The following is a 16890-nucleotide window of genomic DNA, read 5'->3' on the forward strand; positions in this document are numbered from 1 at the left end:
GGAGATTTTAGAATAGCTTCAAATGCTCATTCGGAAAGATAGTCTATCGAAGTTCAGCTAAATTTATGCCAAAATGAACCAGCAATTGTCCATTTTACGAGCCAAGGTCTCAAAGTAGTTCACTTCTGTCTAGATTCTGGCACCGTATCCTGTTCAGCATCTTCCTCGCTTTCCGCACTGCGTTCACCCTCTACGCCTTGCGCGAGGGACGTTTCTTGGGCTGTACGATATGTTAGCTCTTGGTTCAATTGACCCTCAGCTGAGGCTAATGGTTATTCCCTTACCGTTCCAAAGTTCAGCATAAATGCCACCGAGCTCAAGAAGTTCACGGTGCGACCCCATCTCTGCTACACGACCCTCCTTCAGCACAAGGATTTGGTCGCTGTCATAGATCGTTCGCAGTCGATGAGCCACGAAGACGCTTGTGCGCGCCTTGTCCTTGAGGATGCTGTTAATGTTTTGTAGCAATGCCTGCTCTGTGTATGTGTCGAGGGCCGAGGTCTGTGGTGGCCAGTCAGTTAGTCACTATGTATAGGATAGTATCCTCGAAAAGGACTTACAGCTTCGTCAAAGAACAAGAGTTCCGGGTCTTTCAATATCAGTCGTGAGATCGCCAACCGTTGCTTTTCACCCCCGGAAATCATCATTCCCCGTTCACCAACAGCGGTCTTATATCCTTCGGGCAACTTCTCGATCAGCTCGTGGATATGCGCCCGTTGCGCAGCCTTGCGGACCTCCCCATCACTAGCATCCATTCTTCCGTAGCGAATGTTATGTGCGATGGTGTCATTGAATAGAGGTGTATCTTGAGGCACAACACCAATCGCCTTTCGTAAGCTTTCGAGAGTTACATCCCGCACGTCCTGTCCATCTACTAGTATCCGACCCTCTTGAACATCATAGTACCGGAAGAGTAGTCTCAGGATGGTTGATTTGCCGCAGCCACTGGGTCCCACGATAGCAAACTTCTGGCCAGCAGGAATCGTAAAGTTTGCATTCTTGAGAATAGGGCGGTCCGGGTGATAGCCAAAAGTCACGTTCTCGAATTTGATTTCGCCTCCGCGGCGAAGCTCCAGAGGTTTCGCATCCGGTCTTTCCTTGATGTTTACATTGAGCTTCTGCAGGTTGAACAATGTCTCCATGTCCAGTAAAGACTGGCGCAACTCACGGTACACAGAGCCGAGGAAGTTCAGAGGCACTGAGAGCTGGAAGACGAGCTGATTGACCATAACCAGATCTCCAACTGTCATTGATCCAGTGGCGACTCCATTTGCTGCGAGGTACATCATAGCGGCAAGCGCACTTGAGAAAATCATATTCTGACCAGAGTTTAGGAAAGCCAACGATGTCGTTACCTTGATAGAGGCATCTTCATATGCTTTGAGCGCCTTATCATATCGTGCAACCTCATATTTCTCATTGTTAAAGTACTTAACCGCCTCGTAGTTGATTAAGGAATCCACGGCTACGGTAGCACCGCGGTTATCCGCCGCATTGGCCTGTTTCCGGAACTTGGTTCTCCATGCAGTAGTTGTTATTGTGAACGCAGTGTACGCTACCATGGTCGTAGCCGTGATCGCAGCAAATTGTGCGCCATATTGGTATGTCTGTCAATTTGTTAGCACAAGCCATATCTATACGAGAAATATTTATTCCGTACCAATATTCCACACACAAGAGATATCTCCAGGGCAGTGGGAACCACGTGGAAGACCATTGAGGTCAACAGGAAGCTGATGCCTTTCGTTCCGCGATCAATTGCCCGGGTCAGACCACCGGTCTGCCTGCTAAGGTGAAAATTGAGATCCAGTCGTAACAAATGCTCAAATACATTTCGCGCAACTCTGCGGATCGCCTTCTGGGCAACACTAGCGAAAACGGCGTTTCGTAGTTCTTGAAAAAGGGTAGCACCAATCCTAGTAGCACCATCTGAAGAGTGCAGTTAGACACGGTGACTGCCTTATCGGAGCATGCTTCCCTTACAAGCTATGATCATAGAGCCCGCAACTGTATAGGCTGTGCCGCCAACGGCGGCAAAGTCCACGTTCATCGAGTCGACAATGCTCTTAAAGTAGAATGGCACTTCCACATTCAGAACCTGGGGTATACAGTAAGCACCAATTGCAGAAATTACAGCAAGTGTAAAGTATTCACCAACCTTTGCTCCAATTAATAATGACAGGGCAGTTCCGACGCGAAGCTTCGTACCCCAGTCATCCTATCGTCTCCCAATTAATACCAAACGATCTCCGATCCACAGCGGCCACACCAGTCCTCACCTTAGGCCAGAGATACTTGGCCATTTCCTTCATAATTGCCCAATCTGCCTTCCTTTGCTCCTTCTTTCCCACCGTCGCTTCGCTAAGAAGACCTCTCTTCGGCGTGCCCGCGGCATTCTTCGCTTTCTGGTCTGGCGATTGAGGGGTAAGCGGGGAACTGGCGCTCGGCGTCTTTGGTGGTGAGGTAGGCTCTGAAGCGACATTTTTGCTCAGCGAGCCTTTTCCCGTCGAGAATACTCTCAGCGGAATGCCATGCCATGCAGCTATTCGGGGCGTCGAGCGCGGGACTGCGGGACCGCGATGTACGAAGTGCCTGGAGACACGGAGGCAGGGCGGTCGGGCTGCCCTGGGCAGCATTGTGGTGGTATGGATTTCGCAGCGACCGGGAGAACGCGATAACTCTGCCTTTATTCAATGAACATTGCGGAGCTGCTGCGGAGCTCGTTGTCTCGTGAGGACCGCCGGGTTCGGAGGAAAAGGTTCGGACGTAAATTATGACTTCACAGCTCGATATTCCGAGGAACTGCTTGCCTCTCTTGCGAGGCACGAGAGATTGGTGGGATAATAAGTATTTGTCTGGCAAAGAGAAAAGAATGATAGGCTTCACCAAGGTTAGTCAATGAAGCCAGGCAAGTGACGATATCAACTTCTGAAATAGCACCAGTTGCCGCGGATCTGTCGCAATCGCAACCCCCAAGGTAGTATTTCATGGTATTTAATCTTACCGACTCGCGGTAATTACATTACTCGACGAAACGCCAATTTAATTCAATAACGCGAGATGCGACATTTTTGGTGCAACACTTCTTCCAGGAGCCAGAAAAATATCGTTAATAAGTTCTCCTTGCCTGTACACTACTTGGTGCCCAGAAATGCCCTCGACAGGTCTACAACACCTTTGTACATCTTTCAAAGTGAGCAAAATGGCAAAAATAACTACAAAATGATCAACAATAGAACTTACCATAGTAATAATTTGTAGTCAAGAAGAAAAGTAATAGACGGACGTAAGTAACAGCGCAAATAATTCACGAAATAGTTGAATTTTACATTGTTTCCGGTCTGAAAACAATCTAAGGAAACTATCACCAATGACCCTATTCTATACCTATAAACTATGGAGTATATTGGCCTGCTTGTGGGAATACTCAGAATACTCAAAAGACATTAGTGCACAGCGGTAGGAAACAACAAACCCCACTGACTGTTCAATATATTCGTAGCCAGAAAACATGATATCTATCACATATTCAACACCCTACTGCTTAACCCACATATTATCATCTCCATATCCATAGGCAATCCACGACTGGGGGAAGTATGCCTCCGTGACGGTCTCCATGTAGGACTTGTCATCCACACACATATCTCCTCCACTTGGTCCGATGTGTGGGCAATGCTCCGTTGGTCGATACTGCACCATATGCTTATGTACCTCCCGGCAAAGCAACGTATTCCGCCCCAGCTCAAACGGCTTCCCGAACCTCGTCTGCTCTGTCAAGAACTGCCTACATTGCTCCTTGCTGTCATACTGCTTATTGTCACCCGTACAATACTTGTCGCTCGTCTCGCAGATAGCATCCGCCAACAGCTGAGCCAATTTGCTCTGGATCTCAACGGGATCCGTCAGCTGGAACTTATTCCCCGCAGCCTCGAGCAGCGTCTGGACGAGCCATTCGAACCACCGGAACGTGGCATCGTACTGGATGACTTTCCCGTCTTCATTGAAGGCCATCCACGAGTCAACAGTAAGTGGGATAAGCACATCAAATGAAGTCGCATTGAAGATAATCACTGTCGTAGCTGAGGCCATGTTCTGGTTGGCGACAAACTGGGTAATGTTGTAGGCAATCGGAATACCGGTCAAACTGAGGGAGTCTGGCTGCGAGAAAAGGCCGAAGATGTACTCATTGTTTAGTTCTCGACCCGGAAAGGTGCGTGTGATGTCGACGCGTCCTTGGACCTGTTCCTGTTGGTGTCTATGTACAGGTAGGGGCTTTAGGGATAGGGTATTGGACGTACATCCTCGGCAAAAACGGACTTATCGGTGGCATTGATTTGCTTCAAGTTAGCTGGGTAAAGGAAGTTATCCCAGATGTTGGTTTCTAACTTCCAGAGTTGATCAAAGGTGAGGTTGGGAGGAGCTGCCGCTGCGAGAATTGCAGGGAGATATGAAGCTGCTACTAAGGCTAGGGAGCGCATGGTAAACATATCGATGGTCTGACCCTTGGATTTCCCAAAGGACCTCTGCACATCTTGGATATGAAAGGGATTTATATGCGCTATCTAGCTATGGACAAGGTGGTCAGGAGCTAGTGGCTGTGAAACAACAATTGGGTCTGGAATGTTACAATATCAGGTGGACCAGTACGAGGCAGCCTGACATGGATGGAACTTGTAGCGCATCAGAGATACGAGCCACCAGACGCACCTTTTCTCCATCCCTTGCATGGTATCTGCTGGATTAATGGATCGCCCCACGCAAGCCCGTACTTGTTATTCGTTGAGAATGCTTGGGGAGAAGGCGCCAGCTCATGTTTTCCTCCACAATGTATTCCATTTGGCTGTTGGACTCGTTGGGTCCTATTACCAGCTGAGGTTAATGTCCCCATACTATATGAAGATCAGTGGAATGGTCAGTCCACATGAGGAACGATCTCGGCAGCCGATATACAGCCCATCAAGTTCTTCAAAGCAGGTAACGACGTGGAATAAGTCTCTATAGTTGCTATTGGACTCTTCATGTGGATGATTTGGAGCTGAGCAGGTTTTACGCCGGGCGCTGAATACTGTATCAGAGGCATGTGGGGAACATATGTGTTCTGCAAAAGCAATGAGACACATCCGATGATTATGCTGCATGCATGGATATTCGAAGTCGGATTAAATTCCTTTAGCCATATGGTTCAATCACACTTTACAGATTTTCTTCAGCTTGAATCGATTGAGGCACTGCCGACTTTCCTTTTCTGCTTTAGTGTTTCAGTCTATAGGCTGGAATAGGGTTCGGGGAATCGTGTTCTTCTCTTTTTTCCTTTCCTTCTTTCGTTCCTTTTTGTTAGGGTGCTCCTTGCAACTTATTCGCAATAGTCTCTTACGGCTATAGATAGCTCTTGATTCCAAATCTCGTCGGGCCTCTCCGGACTAGATCAGAAAAGGGCTTTAAAGCTCGATTCCTGACTCTTTCTTGCTAGAAGGCAGACTAGCAATATATTTGTTGAGAACGGACGCTGAGCAGGTTCTCTACGGCGGACTGAATCGAACTTTTCGCTCAAAATTATTTTAGGCTAAAACCACATTCTATATTATAGGTAGATATCTCGGATTATTGACTAGTTCGATTCCGAGGCTCTATTACTACCTTGTCGTATAAAATAAACCGATACATCTTGTTTTTGAGCACGCTGAATACAAGTAAGATCAGAGCTGGATTAATTGATAATTCGAGAACTGTTAATTCCACGAGACACTAATATTCCCTAAAAATTTATACTAACTTACAGTAAATTTAAGAAAAACAAATGGCATATAGTAAGTAATGTGCTATATCTATAATTTATTCTTAAGACTATAAAATGAACCTAGAGTTGGGTGTGCTGGAGAGATTTTTATCTCTGACTGTCGAGCGTGGTTATAAGGGACTTAAATTTTGACCGCAGCTTCGACCCAGTCCACCGTAAACCACTACCTCAAACAATTTTATCGGCTAAGTCAATTTCTAAATTGAAACATGACTGATAGAGTGAGACAGCTAGTAACAAACGTGTAGCATGTAACTTTCCATCTTGAAACTTAACGTACACCAACGTTGAAAGCATGCTAGAACCAGGGTTAGCTCTACTACTATCTGGGTGGCCGAAGCACTGAGATTCTTGGGCATGGAATTTAAGTGGATGTGCAGTAGGGCTAGTGAGTTCCAGTATTCATGACTTGGGATTTATCATCACGGGCCTCTTTTCGGTTTTCGGCCTTGATTCTGATACCGAACACAACTCAACCTTAGTAATAACGAAAAAAACTCGCAGGTCGTGGAACCAAACAATGATGGCGAATAATATAAGTACCAATGGCTCAAATCGAATGACTCTAAAGAGAAGGAGGCTCGGTTTTGATTGCTGGCCACTCGTGAGGGTTCAGAAGTTACTTACCACATAATAGCTAGCTCTTGCACATCTTTTTGACAAGTCCCCGAGGTAACCACACCAGTCTCAAACATGACCCCTCGAGGGCTTCGCGACAATGTCTCCCGGAAAAAGGGCCCCTCTCCCGTTGGAAAATCTATCTTCGTTGGTTTGCGAGCGGCGGACATTCTATGGCAATACGCCCTCTTTCGTCGTGGCTGGGCAGCTCGTCTCATAGAATCGCTTGGGGGACATGTCGCTACATCGTCGCTAGTTGCTAGCTCCAACCAGACTTGGGAACTGACAACACTTCTTCCCGGACTGGGTCCATATTCCAGCGTAGTCTGGCTTTTGGCTCTCGGCAGCAGTCTGAAACAAATCGCGCACATCCTTCTAGTCTCGGAGCAAGAGATGGACGTGAGTTCTGCCGCGGTAATCGCAGCGTTTAACACAACATTCAACTCACTCAACACAATCCTATCGCTCTGGGCATTGACCAGTCCAGTATCCGGATCACCGAGCGGCCTGATCAGCCTTCTGTCGTCGTCTCCTCTGGTATCGCTGGGACTCGCAGCATATACCCTTGGCATCCTTACCGAAATTATTTCCGAGTTCCAGCGCAGCGCGTTCAAGAAGGATCCAGTGAACAAAGGGAAGCCCTATGGAGGAGGGCTCTTCTCATTGGCAACCAATATCAACTATGGTGGATACACTATCTGGCGAGCGGCGTACGCGTTGGTTGCCGGCGGTTTGCCTTGGGGGTTTTTCACATTCTCATTTTTCTTCTATGACTTTGCGTTCCGTGGCGTTCCTGTCTTGGATCGGTATTTGGAGCAGAGAGTGAGTTCGCCCTGGAAGATCAAGCTCGCATGCGATATGATAGCTGCTAACATTATACATGATAGTATGGTGAGGAGTACAAAGCTATCAAGGCTCGGGTCAAGTATTCCTTGATCCCGGGAATCTATTGAGCTTTATCAATTTACGTCATAACGGCAGATAGGCAGTGTTGTATTGACAGAAATCTAATTTGAAGCCGTGCATGTATATATGGATGCTCTTTTTAGAATGTACGTTAAAAAAGGTGGATGACAAATTATCTGCGCTCAAAAGACCCACCGGAAGTACTCACATGAGCACTAATAACATTGGAAACAAAATTAGTGTAAACTCGAGTTCTTAAGAAGGTCGCTGATAGTACCATACATGAGCACAATTGATGCAAGGTACAATGGCGCTGAGACCAGTACTAGCTGACTATATCTCGCTCATGGATGAATATTCTTTGGTACAGAAATTCGCATTAAAATATGCGCAGGGAAGATCGTATTGACGGACAAAAGAAAGAAAACATAATACATAATATACCAATGTTGTTATCAATATCGCCCGATTGCACCAAAAGTCCAAATTGATCCAAAACCATACTTGTCATAACAATCACCGCCTCGAACATCTAGACGGTGCAATACATGAATAGTGACTATAGGTTAGTGGCTTATGTACTGGAATACCGCGGAAACATCTGTCTCCCCGGTTTCCTGGCGTATCAGCAGGTCCTGGATCTTGCTGAGGGCACCCTTTTCGCCATCATTAACAAAGTGATTCCAGGTACTGGTGTCGCCGTACAACATAGCTTGCGCCTTGATAAACTGTGTCCCATCGGGTCTGCATCTCTTGCATTTAAAAGTGTCATGGGTATCACTTCGAGTTTCCGGTTTGAATTGGAATAGCTCACGCAAAGATTCCAAAGAAAAATGCCGCTCAACATCCTCCGCTGAGTCCACGACACATGAGGAGAGTGATTGCTTATGAGACTGACGTTGGAAAATTTTCTCTTCGATGGAACCAGTCGCGATGAAACGATAAACGAAACAATCTTTCTTCTGACCGTCACGCCAAACTCGTGCTAATGCTTGTTGGTCAGCAGCTGGATTCCAATCTGGGTCGAACAGCACAAGGCGATTCGCGCCTATCAGATTCAGACCGCAGCCTCCAGCCTTGCTGCTGAGAAGAAACACAAATTCTTCCCCATCTGGATTGTTAAACTTGTCGACTAGCTTTGATCGCTTATTCACGTTCATGGTGCCGTCCAGTCTCAATGAGCCATACCCCCTTGACCTGCATAGCTTCTCGAACAGATCAAGTGTTTGTGTATAATTGCTAATAAGCACAATCTTGTCGTTTGTATCTTGACGTATGCGTGCTAGCATTCGGTCCAAAACCATCATTTTCCCCGAATACCAAGATTTGATATCGCGGTCACGCCCTCTTGCCTCGGGCGGCACGTAGTCCTCTGGGAAAGTGTATTCGCACCCGGGAAGATCTGTGGAAAGGTTGAGAAGGTCTGGGTGATTACAAAGCTTTTTCAAAAGGCCAATTGCCTTGAGAGGCTGACTGCCCTTGCCCTTGAGCAAGCTCCTAATCTCTGGGCTCTGAATGAAATGGTTATATAATCCAAGCTGAAACTGAGACATGTTGCAAAAAACAACGTGCTCGTACTTGACTGGCAAATACTTCGTCAGTATGTCGTTTGTTCGGCGGATAATGAACTTGTTGACGATGGTCGAGAGTTCAGCTAAACGTTCATCGCCTTTCTTCTTGTCTTCGTCTGTTCCTGCAGCATCTCTACCCCTGAGAATGGGCAGCTCGAACCTTTTCCGAAATTCATTCTGGGACCCTAGTAAATCTGGGTTGGCAAAGTTGAGCAAGGCGAAATATTCAGAAAGATCGTTTTGGATAGGAGTCCCAGATAAGATAACACGACGTTGCACATTCAGACTATTAAGTGCAGTCCATGTTAAGCTGTCCTTGTTCTTGAGTCGATGGCCTTCATCGCATAGAAGTAGCCCAATTGGATTATCCTTCAATGTCTCGACATACATCCTGAGCGTTTCGTAGGATACAATAAGCACAGGCCGAACAACGGCGCGACCCGAAGCGATCGCCCATTGCTTGATCTGAGATGTGAGCTCCGCCTTAGAAGCTTTGCCATCCACAGCAAAGGGAATGATGGCATCTTTGCCCAGCCATTTCACTGTGGCAGTTAGTAAATGCAGATGACAATATTGTGCGTTACTTACCAAGCTCATTGGCCCAGTTGCCAACCAAACTTGAGGGGCAGGCAATGATACATTTTTGAATAAGCGTCTTTCCTGCCTCTGGAGACTGTTTGAGCAGTGTCCACATCAATGAGATGCATTGTAGCTATCACCGGTCAGTCGTGGCTCTTGCTATAGAGGACTATTAATCCTACCGTTTTCCCCAGACCCATTCCATCCGCCATTATACAGCCATGCGCGTTCTTATCGATCATACCGGTTGTACAACGATACAAAAACTAGCAAAAAGTCCTCATTAGTTTAACACCGCAGGGATAGTAGCACGCATTGAGATGATCGTGTTACCTTTACACCTTCGATTTGGTGCGGGCGTAGGACCTTTGCCAACCTCGGATCTATCACAACCGGGACCTTGGGACGAGACTCAACCTCCTTCTTGAGGCCAAGTATATCCGCTAAGCTCTTGTGCACAAGGGGGGCATCTAACTTGGGCTGCTGCTCTTCCGTTTTCCCATCTTCTAATGACTCTGCTTCAGTATTCTCATCGACGTCATCAACAGTCGGATCATACAGCACTATTGCAAATTCTCCACTAGGATCGTGCAGAGGCTTCACAACGAATGTAGCACCTTGTCTCATCCCCAGCGTTGGTGCCGATCTAGAGCCATTGTAGCTGTCGCCAGTCTTGTTGATCAATGGTATCTTGAATTGTTGTCTGAATGCCGCCTCTTTATCTTTTGGTTTGAATACAGGGAATCTATTCACATCTCTAGTGGCGAGTGCTAGACGATCCTCGTTGGTGTATGGTTTTTCACTGTTATCATCCACAGACTCATCAGCCCCGGCATAATTCACTTTTCTTCGTTTTCTCGCTGGTTTATCCGATGTTCGTGTGGGTGTAGCAGATCCAGGGCATCTAAACGGCTTGGACAGACGATCAATAGGTTTGGACGACGGGGTCTGAAGGCCGCCATTCTCTTTTGCACTCGTTCGTGGTCGATACCTTCAGGAATTAGTGAGTTAAAGTATGATACGATTGAATGGATCATTTCCTTACATGAATGATGGCGGTATTATACAGATTGCCCTTCTGGTACACGCACTAATAGGTGGGCTGATGTCTAGTCAAATGTCACAAGTCGTCGGGAACGCGTTGCCACCTCTTGGCGCGTTGCCTTGTGGTTTGCCTGAACACCAAAGCATCACGTCATCACGTGCTGATATCGGGACTACCCCGCGGACTGAGATCAGAAGGAGTACCATGGAGCAATTTTGTCATTAACGACTACGGTTCAGAGGTTGAAATCTGATCTCATGTCCTCAGACTTTTGGGCTGGCTACCTTAGCGGGGCCATTGGGATCATCATCGGAAACCCTCTGGACCTTATCAAAGTTCGATTACAAGCAAGTCGTGCTGCAGATGCAGCTGCAACAGTCCCGCACCAGCATCTGGGCCGCTTCGAGAGCGCCAGCTCCCTCGTGCGAGGTTTGCCGGCCGCCGTGAAGGTTTCATGATTGAACATATCAACTTACCCACATACTAGGTGCTGCGGCTCCAATTCTCGGATATGGAGCCTTAAATGCTATCCTTTTCGTTGCATATAATCGGTCATTGATGCTCTTGGATGATTCTGTGACAGACCCCACAGACCCTCAGGGTATCTCACTGTATAAATTATGGCTTGCCGGTGCTGCAGGCGGGGTGGCTAGCTGGACTGTGTCGTCTCCGACGGAGTTTATCAAATGCCGAGCGCAGCTTGATACACGCCCCAGAGTATCTTCCTGGACCGTCGCCAAAGATATTGTCAGGACCCTCGGTTGGAGAGGATTTTATTTCGGAGGTGGCATAACCTGTGCTCGAGACTCTATTGGCTATGGATTTTAGTATGCACAATGCTTCCCCGGATTTCCCCCGCAAGTTCTATTGATAGCACACTATTTAACTAATTTGGCACAGTTTTTGGACATACGAATATTGCAAACGTCTCTTAGCTTCTAAGGACGATGATACACAGAACATTGCAATGAAAGTACTTCTTTGCGGTGGTGTTGCCGGAGTCGCTACATGGGCCTCGGTATACCCACTGGATATGATCAAGACCAGGTTGCAGGCGCAGGCACTCGGGACATGCCCCGAAAGCCAGCCACTGATGCGGCCTCAAAACGATAGACGAATTCTGAGCAGCTTCCAGCTTGCTAAGGCGACCTATCGGACGGAAGGGCTGAAGGCCTTCTATCGCGGTTTAGCAGTCTGCAGTATCAGGGCATTCATAGTGAACGCTGTCCAGGTATGTTTTCTCATGAAGATTTACCGATCAAGGCCGCAAATGCTGATCAATCAACCTGCGAAACAGTGGGCAAGCTACGAATGGCTTATGAGATACCTTAACAACCCCTGGAATCAAACACATGCACAAATTTCATAGAATAGGGACATAGATCATCTACAGAAAACTAAGTTGTTTCCATGTATTGTGACTTGTAAGTAATATTCACCCTAATTGAGTAGCGGCCGATATAGTGGGGCCAATACACAAACCTCCGAGAAACGGCGATTCCGGTCGGGTCACCGCAACAACGGAATCACCGTACTCGGTCAATCGGGCGCCAAAACTCTGGCGGTTTTCGGCGCATGTGGCTTCACGTGTTTTATGTGACTGTGCCGATCGCTGATTGGGCGAAGGGTCTTGTGCTGCGCGCAACCAATAGCATTGTCCTCAAGACAACTTCAACCTTGGAAGGATGAACTTTTTGTCCCTTGCTTCTCATTTATCCTGTCAAAGAGACATGCAAATATCCTCTTCACATTGGCTATTGTTCCCGAATAGCCGCAGATGCTCATGATTCGCGCAATAATCGTAGAGTCTTAATCCTCCATGTCGACGACGGGTTCTTCCGAGCGTACACCGTGATCAATACCCAAACCAACAGCAGCTTCAGCGACCTTTTGCGTATGAGGTTCTTCGCGTAGGAGACGGATTCTGGATGTATAAGTTGATATCGAGTCAGCTTCTGATTGCTTGTAGATGTTTGCGCCGAAACCTGCAGGGCGTTGACTGACCTCCGCTTGTGGTTTTTGCCCTTCGTATGAGCAACTAAGTTGTGTTCGCTTTCAAACCATTTTGAGCACTCAACGCAGTAGTGCTTTCCGAGCCCTGGCAGATCCTCCGGGTCCTTGGTGGCTTTGTACTGCGAAAGGTGTTTGGGGGAATCGATATCAGCTCGGACCTGATCGTAATCCCTGCAGATATCGCTCGAGTCAGAAGATTTTTCGGATATTACTAGACAATAACTGAGAGATGCAGTACCTCGTCCTGCGCTTTGTCTTAATTCTTCTGAGAGCGCCCATCTTGGATATCTAATTGCCAAAACTAGCCTGCAGGCACTTTTTTTTCTGTAGTCGCAAAGTCTTATCACCGATATACGGAACGATGCTAAAGCTCTAGTTGTTGCGAGAGCGGGTCAACTTTCTCAGAAAATTCCGCCTTTGTGCGCGAGAAAGAATTTAGTGAAACATGTCGCTTGTCATTGGCCAAAGGCCTGCGGTCTTGGCACCGGTCCGCGGGATGGATGACCATCGGTAGGCCTCGGCTCTGGCTCGGCTCTGTCAGCAGGCTTAGGGTCGATGTTACGTCCATCTTTCGCAGCTTGTAATTTATGACGTTTCCATTTTTCCCGGCACGTTTACTCCGGAACAACATTGCCCAGTTGCGTTTTAGGAGAAATAATACAACTGAAAGGAGACCCAATCAAGTTACTTTAGTAACACAGATCTTCTTGTGTGAAGTCAGTCTGTATCATCCGAATCTTACAGTAAAGGGTTAGAAAATGTTTGTACTTTGCCACATTATGTGTATATCCATCATTATCCGAGTAGTCGCTGTTCACAACTGTTGGATTGTCTCGCTGTGCGAAAGTTGTATCTATGATGTATTCCGGTGTGCTGGAGCTCGAATTTGATGTAATCACTCATCCATGATTGGTTTATCACAATCTCCGCTCACATGCGCTGGTCCACTGGGCACGCTTGTATTATTACCATGTAACCGGGCACGGGTAACAGTGGAAGAGGTAAAGCAGTTCTATCAAAAGCCACATGGAAGGTACAAAGGCCACTGAGAGAAAGCGCTTTTCGAATCAATGAGAAACTCTATGTCGCCGATTAATGATATTATGGGTCCTGTAATAGGGAGGCTTGAAGGTCAGCCGAAACATAGTAGAGAAAGGGGGGCAATCGCGGATTGCCCAGCCCCTTCCTTGTGTCCGGTCGCATGCTTAGGTTGGTACTAGGTGTCCCGAATGCGTATGGGCTCCTGTATTGTCACGAGCGGTTACGGGTCATCTTCGCCGGTTCAGTAGTAAAGCAAGACTTCGTTCCCACTTTGAAAAACACCAGAGCTTCCTTTTTATCTGCACCATTTTCCCTTTGACTTCTGACCTTCTTTTTTTCTCTCTCTTTCTTTTTACTCTCCACTCTACTTCTGCCTCTTCTACCTGTTGAAGCTAGCTCCTCTTGGATGTGTTGCGATCTTGCTCACCTCACATAGAGAGCTTCCAACATGATCACCACAAGGCTCGCGCGCATGGGTGCGCTGGTAAGTCGTCCTGGATATCTTGGTCTGCCCAGTGTCGAGGTACCTGCATCATCTACAATTTGATGCTGGGTATCTCAGCTGGCTTTTACTTAGATCGCACTGTACTAACATGATCTTTTATCTACAGGCCCCTAAGTCCCGCCTCGTAAGCCATCTCCTCGTCCTTGCCTAGATGCTCTGCGAGAAACTGGGGCCATTATGCCACTAGGAAGAAGGATTGAATACTAACGTGCTTCATAGCTCCTCGGGACTCGGGGTTTTGCCACCGTCAGCGATTCTCCTCTCGACAAGAAGGTCGAGATGTCCAATGTGGAAAAAGTGAGTGGTGGAAAGATTCTGTACTCCCGGTTGTTTCGGGAGGGACGGGTCCTACCCTATACAGCAAACAGTGTGCTAACGATATCTTTCATAGGGCAACTACATCAACTATAAGTATGACAACACCTTTGCTTTCATACCAGAAGCTTCTTCCTAGATGAACAACAAATTACGCACTACTCTACTTAATTGACGTAATTGCTAACATGTTCACCAATTATTTAGGAAGATGTCCGAGAACTTGGACGTTGTTCGTCGTCGACTGAGCCGTCCTCTCACTTACGCCGAGAAGATTTTGTACTCCCATCTCGACGACCCTCACGGCCAGGATATCGAGCGTGGTGTTTCCTACCTGAAGCTACGCCCCGACCGTGTTGCTTGCCAGGATGCCACCGCCCAGATGGCTATCCTTCAGTTCATGTCGGCTGGAATGCCATCTGTCGCTACTCCTACCACCGTTCACTGTGATCATTTGATTGAGGCTCAGATTGGAGGTGAGAAGGATTTGGCTCGTGCCAACGAGATCAACAAGGAAGTTTATGACTTCCTTGCCTCGGCTACTGCCAAGTACAACATTGGTTTCTGGAAGCCCGGCTCTGGTATCATCCACCAGATCGTCCTGGAGAACTACGCTTTCCCCGGTGGTCTGATGATCGGTACCGACTCTCACACTCCTAATGGTGGTGGTCTTGCTATGGCTGCCATTGGTGTCGGTGGTGCTGATGCCGTCGATGTGATGGCTGGTCTCCCTTGGGAACTTAAGGCTCCTAAGGTCATCGGTGTCAAGCTCACCGGTGAGCTGTCCGGATGGGCTACTCCTAAGGGTAAGTGCTACGATTCGCTCAAGGACAAAGAAGCCGCTTATTGATTGTGTCTAGATATCATCCTTAAGGTCGCTGGCCTGCTTACCGTCAAGGGTGGTACCGGTGCTATCATCGAATATCACGGGCCTGGTGTCGACTCTCTTTCTTGCACTGGTATGGGCACCATCTGTAACATGGGTGCTGAAATCGGTGCTACCACCTCTCTTTTCCCCTTCAACGACCGCATGTACGACTACCTCAAGGCTACTAAGCGTCAGCATATCGGTGACTTCTCCCGGTCCTACGCCAAGGAGCTCCGCGAGGACGAGGGTGCCGAGTACGACCAGCTGATCGAGATCAACCTGTCTGAGCTTGAGCCTCACATCAACGGTCCCTTCACTCCCGATCTTGCTACCCCTATCTCCAAGTTCAAGGAGGCTGTCGAGGCCAACAAGTGGCCTGAGGAGCTCAAGGTCGGTCTTATTGGCTCTTGCACCAACTCCTCGTACGAGGACATGTCCCGTGCCGCTTCTATCGCTCGGGATGCCCTTGACCATGGAGTGAAGTCCAAGTCTCTCTTCACCATTACCCCTGGTTCTGAGCAGATCCGGGCTACTATCGAGCGTGATGGTCAGCTGCAGACCCTTGAGGAGTACGGTGGTGTCATCCTTGCTAACGCCTGCGGTCCTTGCATTGGACAGTGGGATCGTAAGGATGTGAAGAAGGGTGAGCCCAACTCCATCATCTCTTCTTACAACCGTAACTTCACTGGCCGTAACGATGCCAACCCCGCTACCCACGCGTTCGTTGCCTCTCCCGACCTCGTTGTTGCCATGACTGTTGCCGGTACCCTCAAGTTCAACCCTCTCACCGATACCGTGAAGGACAAGGATGGCAAGGACTTCAAGCTCAAGGCTCCTTCCGGCGAGGGTCTCCCTGCTCGTGGCTACGACCCCGGCCGTAACACCTACCAGGCCCCTCCTGCGGACCGTTCTACCGTCAGCGTCGCTGTCTCTCCCACCAGTGACCGTCTCCAGGTTCTCCAGGGATTCCAGGCTTGGGATGGCAAGGATGCCACTAACATTCCTATCCTGATCAAATGCCAGGGCAAGACCACCACTGACCACATCTCCATGGCTGGCCCATGGTTGAAGTACCGTGGCCACCTTGACAACATCTCCAACAACATGCTCATTGGTGCCGTCAACGCCGAGAACGGTGAGGCCAACAAGGTCAAGAATGCTTTCACTGGCGAATACGATGCCGTCCCTGCTACTGCCCGTGACTACAAGGCTCGTGGCGTTAAGTGGGTTGTCATTGGTGACTGGAACTATGGCGAGGGTAGCTCTCGTGAGCACGCTGCTCTGGAGCCTAGACACCTTGGGGGTCTTGCTATCATCACTCGCAGCTTTGCCCGTATCCATGAGACCAACCTTAAGAAGCAGGGTATGCTTCCTCTGACCTTCGCCGATCCTGCCGACTACGACAAGATCAAGCCCGAGGATAAGGTTGACTTGCTCTGCACCCAGCTTGAGGTCGGCAAGCCCATGACCCTTCGCGTCCACCCCAAGGATGGCGGTAACGCCTTCGACATCCAGCTTAACCACACCTTCAACGAGTCTCAGATTGAATGGTTCAAGGATGGATCTGCCCTCAACACCATGGCTCGCAACAGTGCCAACTAAATGTCCAACAGCTGTACCTTTGGCGTT

The 16890-nt window shown here is 48.2% G+C and overlaps 6 protein-coding genes across 6 annotated transcripts; 2 read left to right on the top strand and 4 right to left on the bottom strand.

Moving 5' to 3' along the window:
• Nucleotides 1-46: 46 nt before the first annotated feature.
• atm1 (ATP-binding cassette Fe/S cluster precursor transporter ATM1) lies at nucleotides 47-3062 on the bottom strand. The gene is made up of 7 exons (XM_032043166.1): nucleotides 2280-3062; nucleotides 2159-2218; nucleotides 1984-2098; nucleotides 1661-1929; nucleotides 561-1607; nucleotides 285-501; nucleotides 47-220 (listed from the first exon to the last, which is right to left on the bottom strand). Exons 1-7 carry the CDS (start codon nucleotides 2634-2636, stop codon nucleotides 120-122), a joined length of 2166 nt encoding a protein of 721 aa, XP_031896589.1. The 5' UTR covers nucleotides 2637-3062; the 3' UTR covers nucleotides 47-119.
• Nucleotides 3063-3537: 475 nt separating this feature from the next.
• On the bottom strand, nucleotides 3538-4481 carry BDW43DRAFT_321799 (uncharacterized protein; the record flags this gene model as incomplete). Its single annotated transcript, XM_032049413.1, has 2 exons — nucleotides 3538-4242; nucleotides 4302-4481. 2 exons carry the CDS (start codon nucleotides 4479-4481, stop codon nucleotides 3538-3540), a joined length of 885 nt encoding a protein of 294 aa, XP_031896590.1.
• Nucleotides 4482-6298: 1817 nt separating this feature from the next.
• Nucleotides 6299-7436, top strand: BDW43DRAFT_287504 (uncharacterized protein). The gene has a single exon (XM_032043167.1). It carries the CDS (start codon nucleotides 6494-6496, stop codon nucleotides 7352-7354), a length of 861 nt encoding a protein of 286 aa, XP_031896591.1. The 5' UTR covers nucleotides 6299-6493; the 3' UTR covers nucleotides 7355-7436.
• A 454-nt stretch (nucleotides 7437-7890) lies between these two features.
• Nucleotides 7891-10817, bottom strand: BDW43DRAFT_302884 (DNA-dependent ATPase RAD54; the record flags this gene model as incomplete). The annotated part of the gene is made up of 5 exons (XM_032045322.1): nucleotides 7891-9437; nucleotides 9484-9607; nucleotides 9657-9740; nucleotides 9808-10465; nucleotides 10804-10817. The coding sequence occupies 5 exons, from the start codon at nucleotides 10815-10817 to the stop codon at nucleotides 7891-7893; spliced, it is 2427 nt and encodes an 808-aa protein (XP_031896592.1).
• Nucleotides 10818-12328: 1511 nt separating this feature from the next.
• BDW43DRAFT_314613 (putative C2H2 finger domain protein) lies at nucleotides 12329-12811 on the bottom strand (the record flags this gene model as incomplete). The annotated part of the gene is made up of 3 exons (XM_032047850.1): nucleotides 12329-12443; nucleotides 12524-12703; nucleotides 12771-12811. 3 exons carry the CDS (start codon nucleotides 12809-12811, stop codon nucleotides 12329-12331), a joined length of 336 nt encoding a protein of 111 aa, XP_031896593.1.
• A 1210-nt stretch (nucleotides 12812-14021) lies between these two features.
• acoA (aconitate hydratase ACO1) lies at nucleotides 14022-16863 on the top strand (the record flags this gene model as incomplete). Its single annotated transcript, XM_032045323.1, has 5 exons — nucleotides 14022-14057; nucleotides 14298-14375; nucleotides 14470-14489; nucleotides 14601-15199; nucleotides 15254-16863. 5 exons carry the CDS (start codon nucleotides 14022-14024, stop codon nucleotides 16861-16863), a joined length of 2343 nt encoding a protein of 780 aa, XP_031896594.1.
• Between the last annotated feature and the right edge of the window lie 27 nt (nucleotides 16864-16890).

The sequence above is a fragment of the Aspergillus alliaceus genome (genome assembly GCF_009176365.1).
Source record: "Aspergillus alliaceus strain CBS 536.65 unplaced genomic scaffold BDW43scaffold_49, whole genome shotgun sequence".
Lineage (NCBI taxonomy): Eukaryota > Fungi > Ascomycota > Eurotiomycetes > Eurotiales > Aspergillaceae > Aspergillus > Aspergillus alliaceus.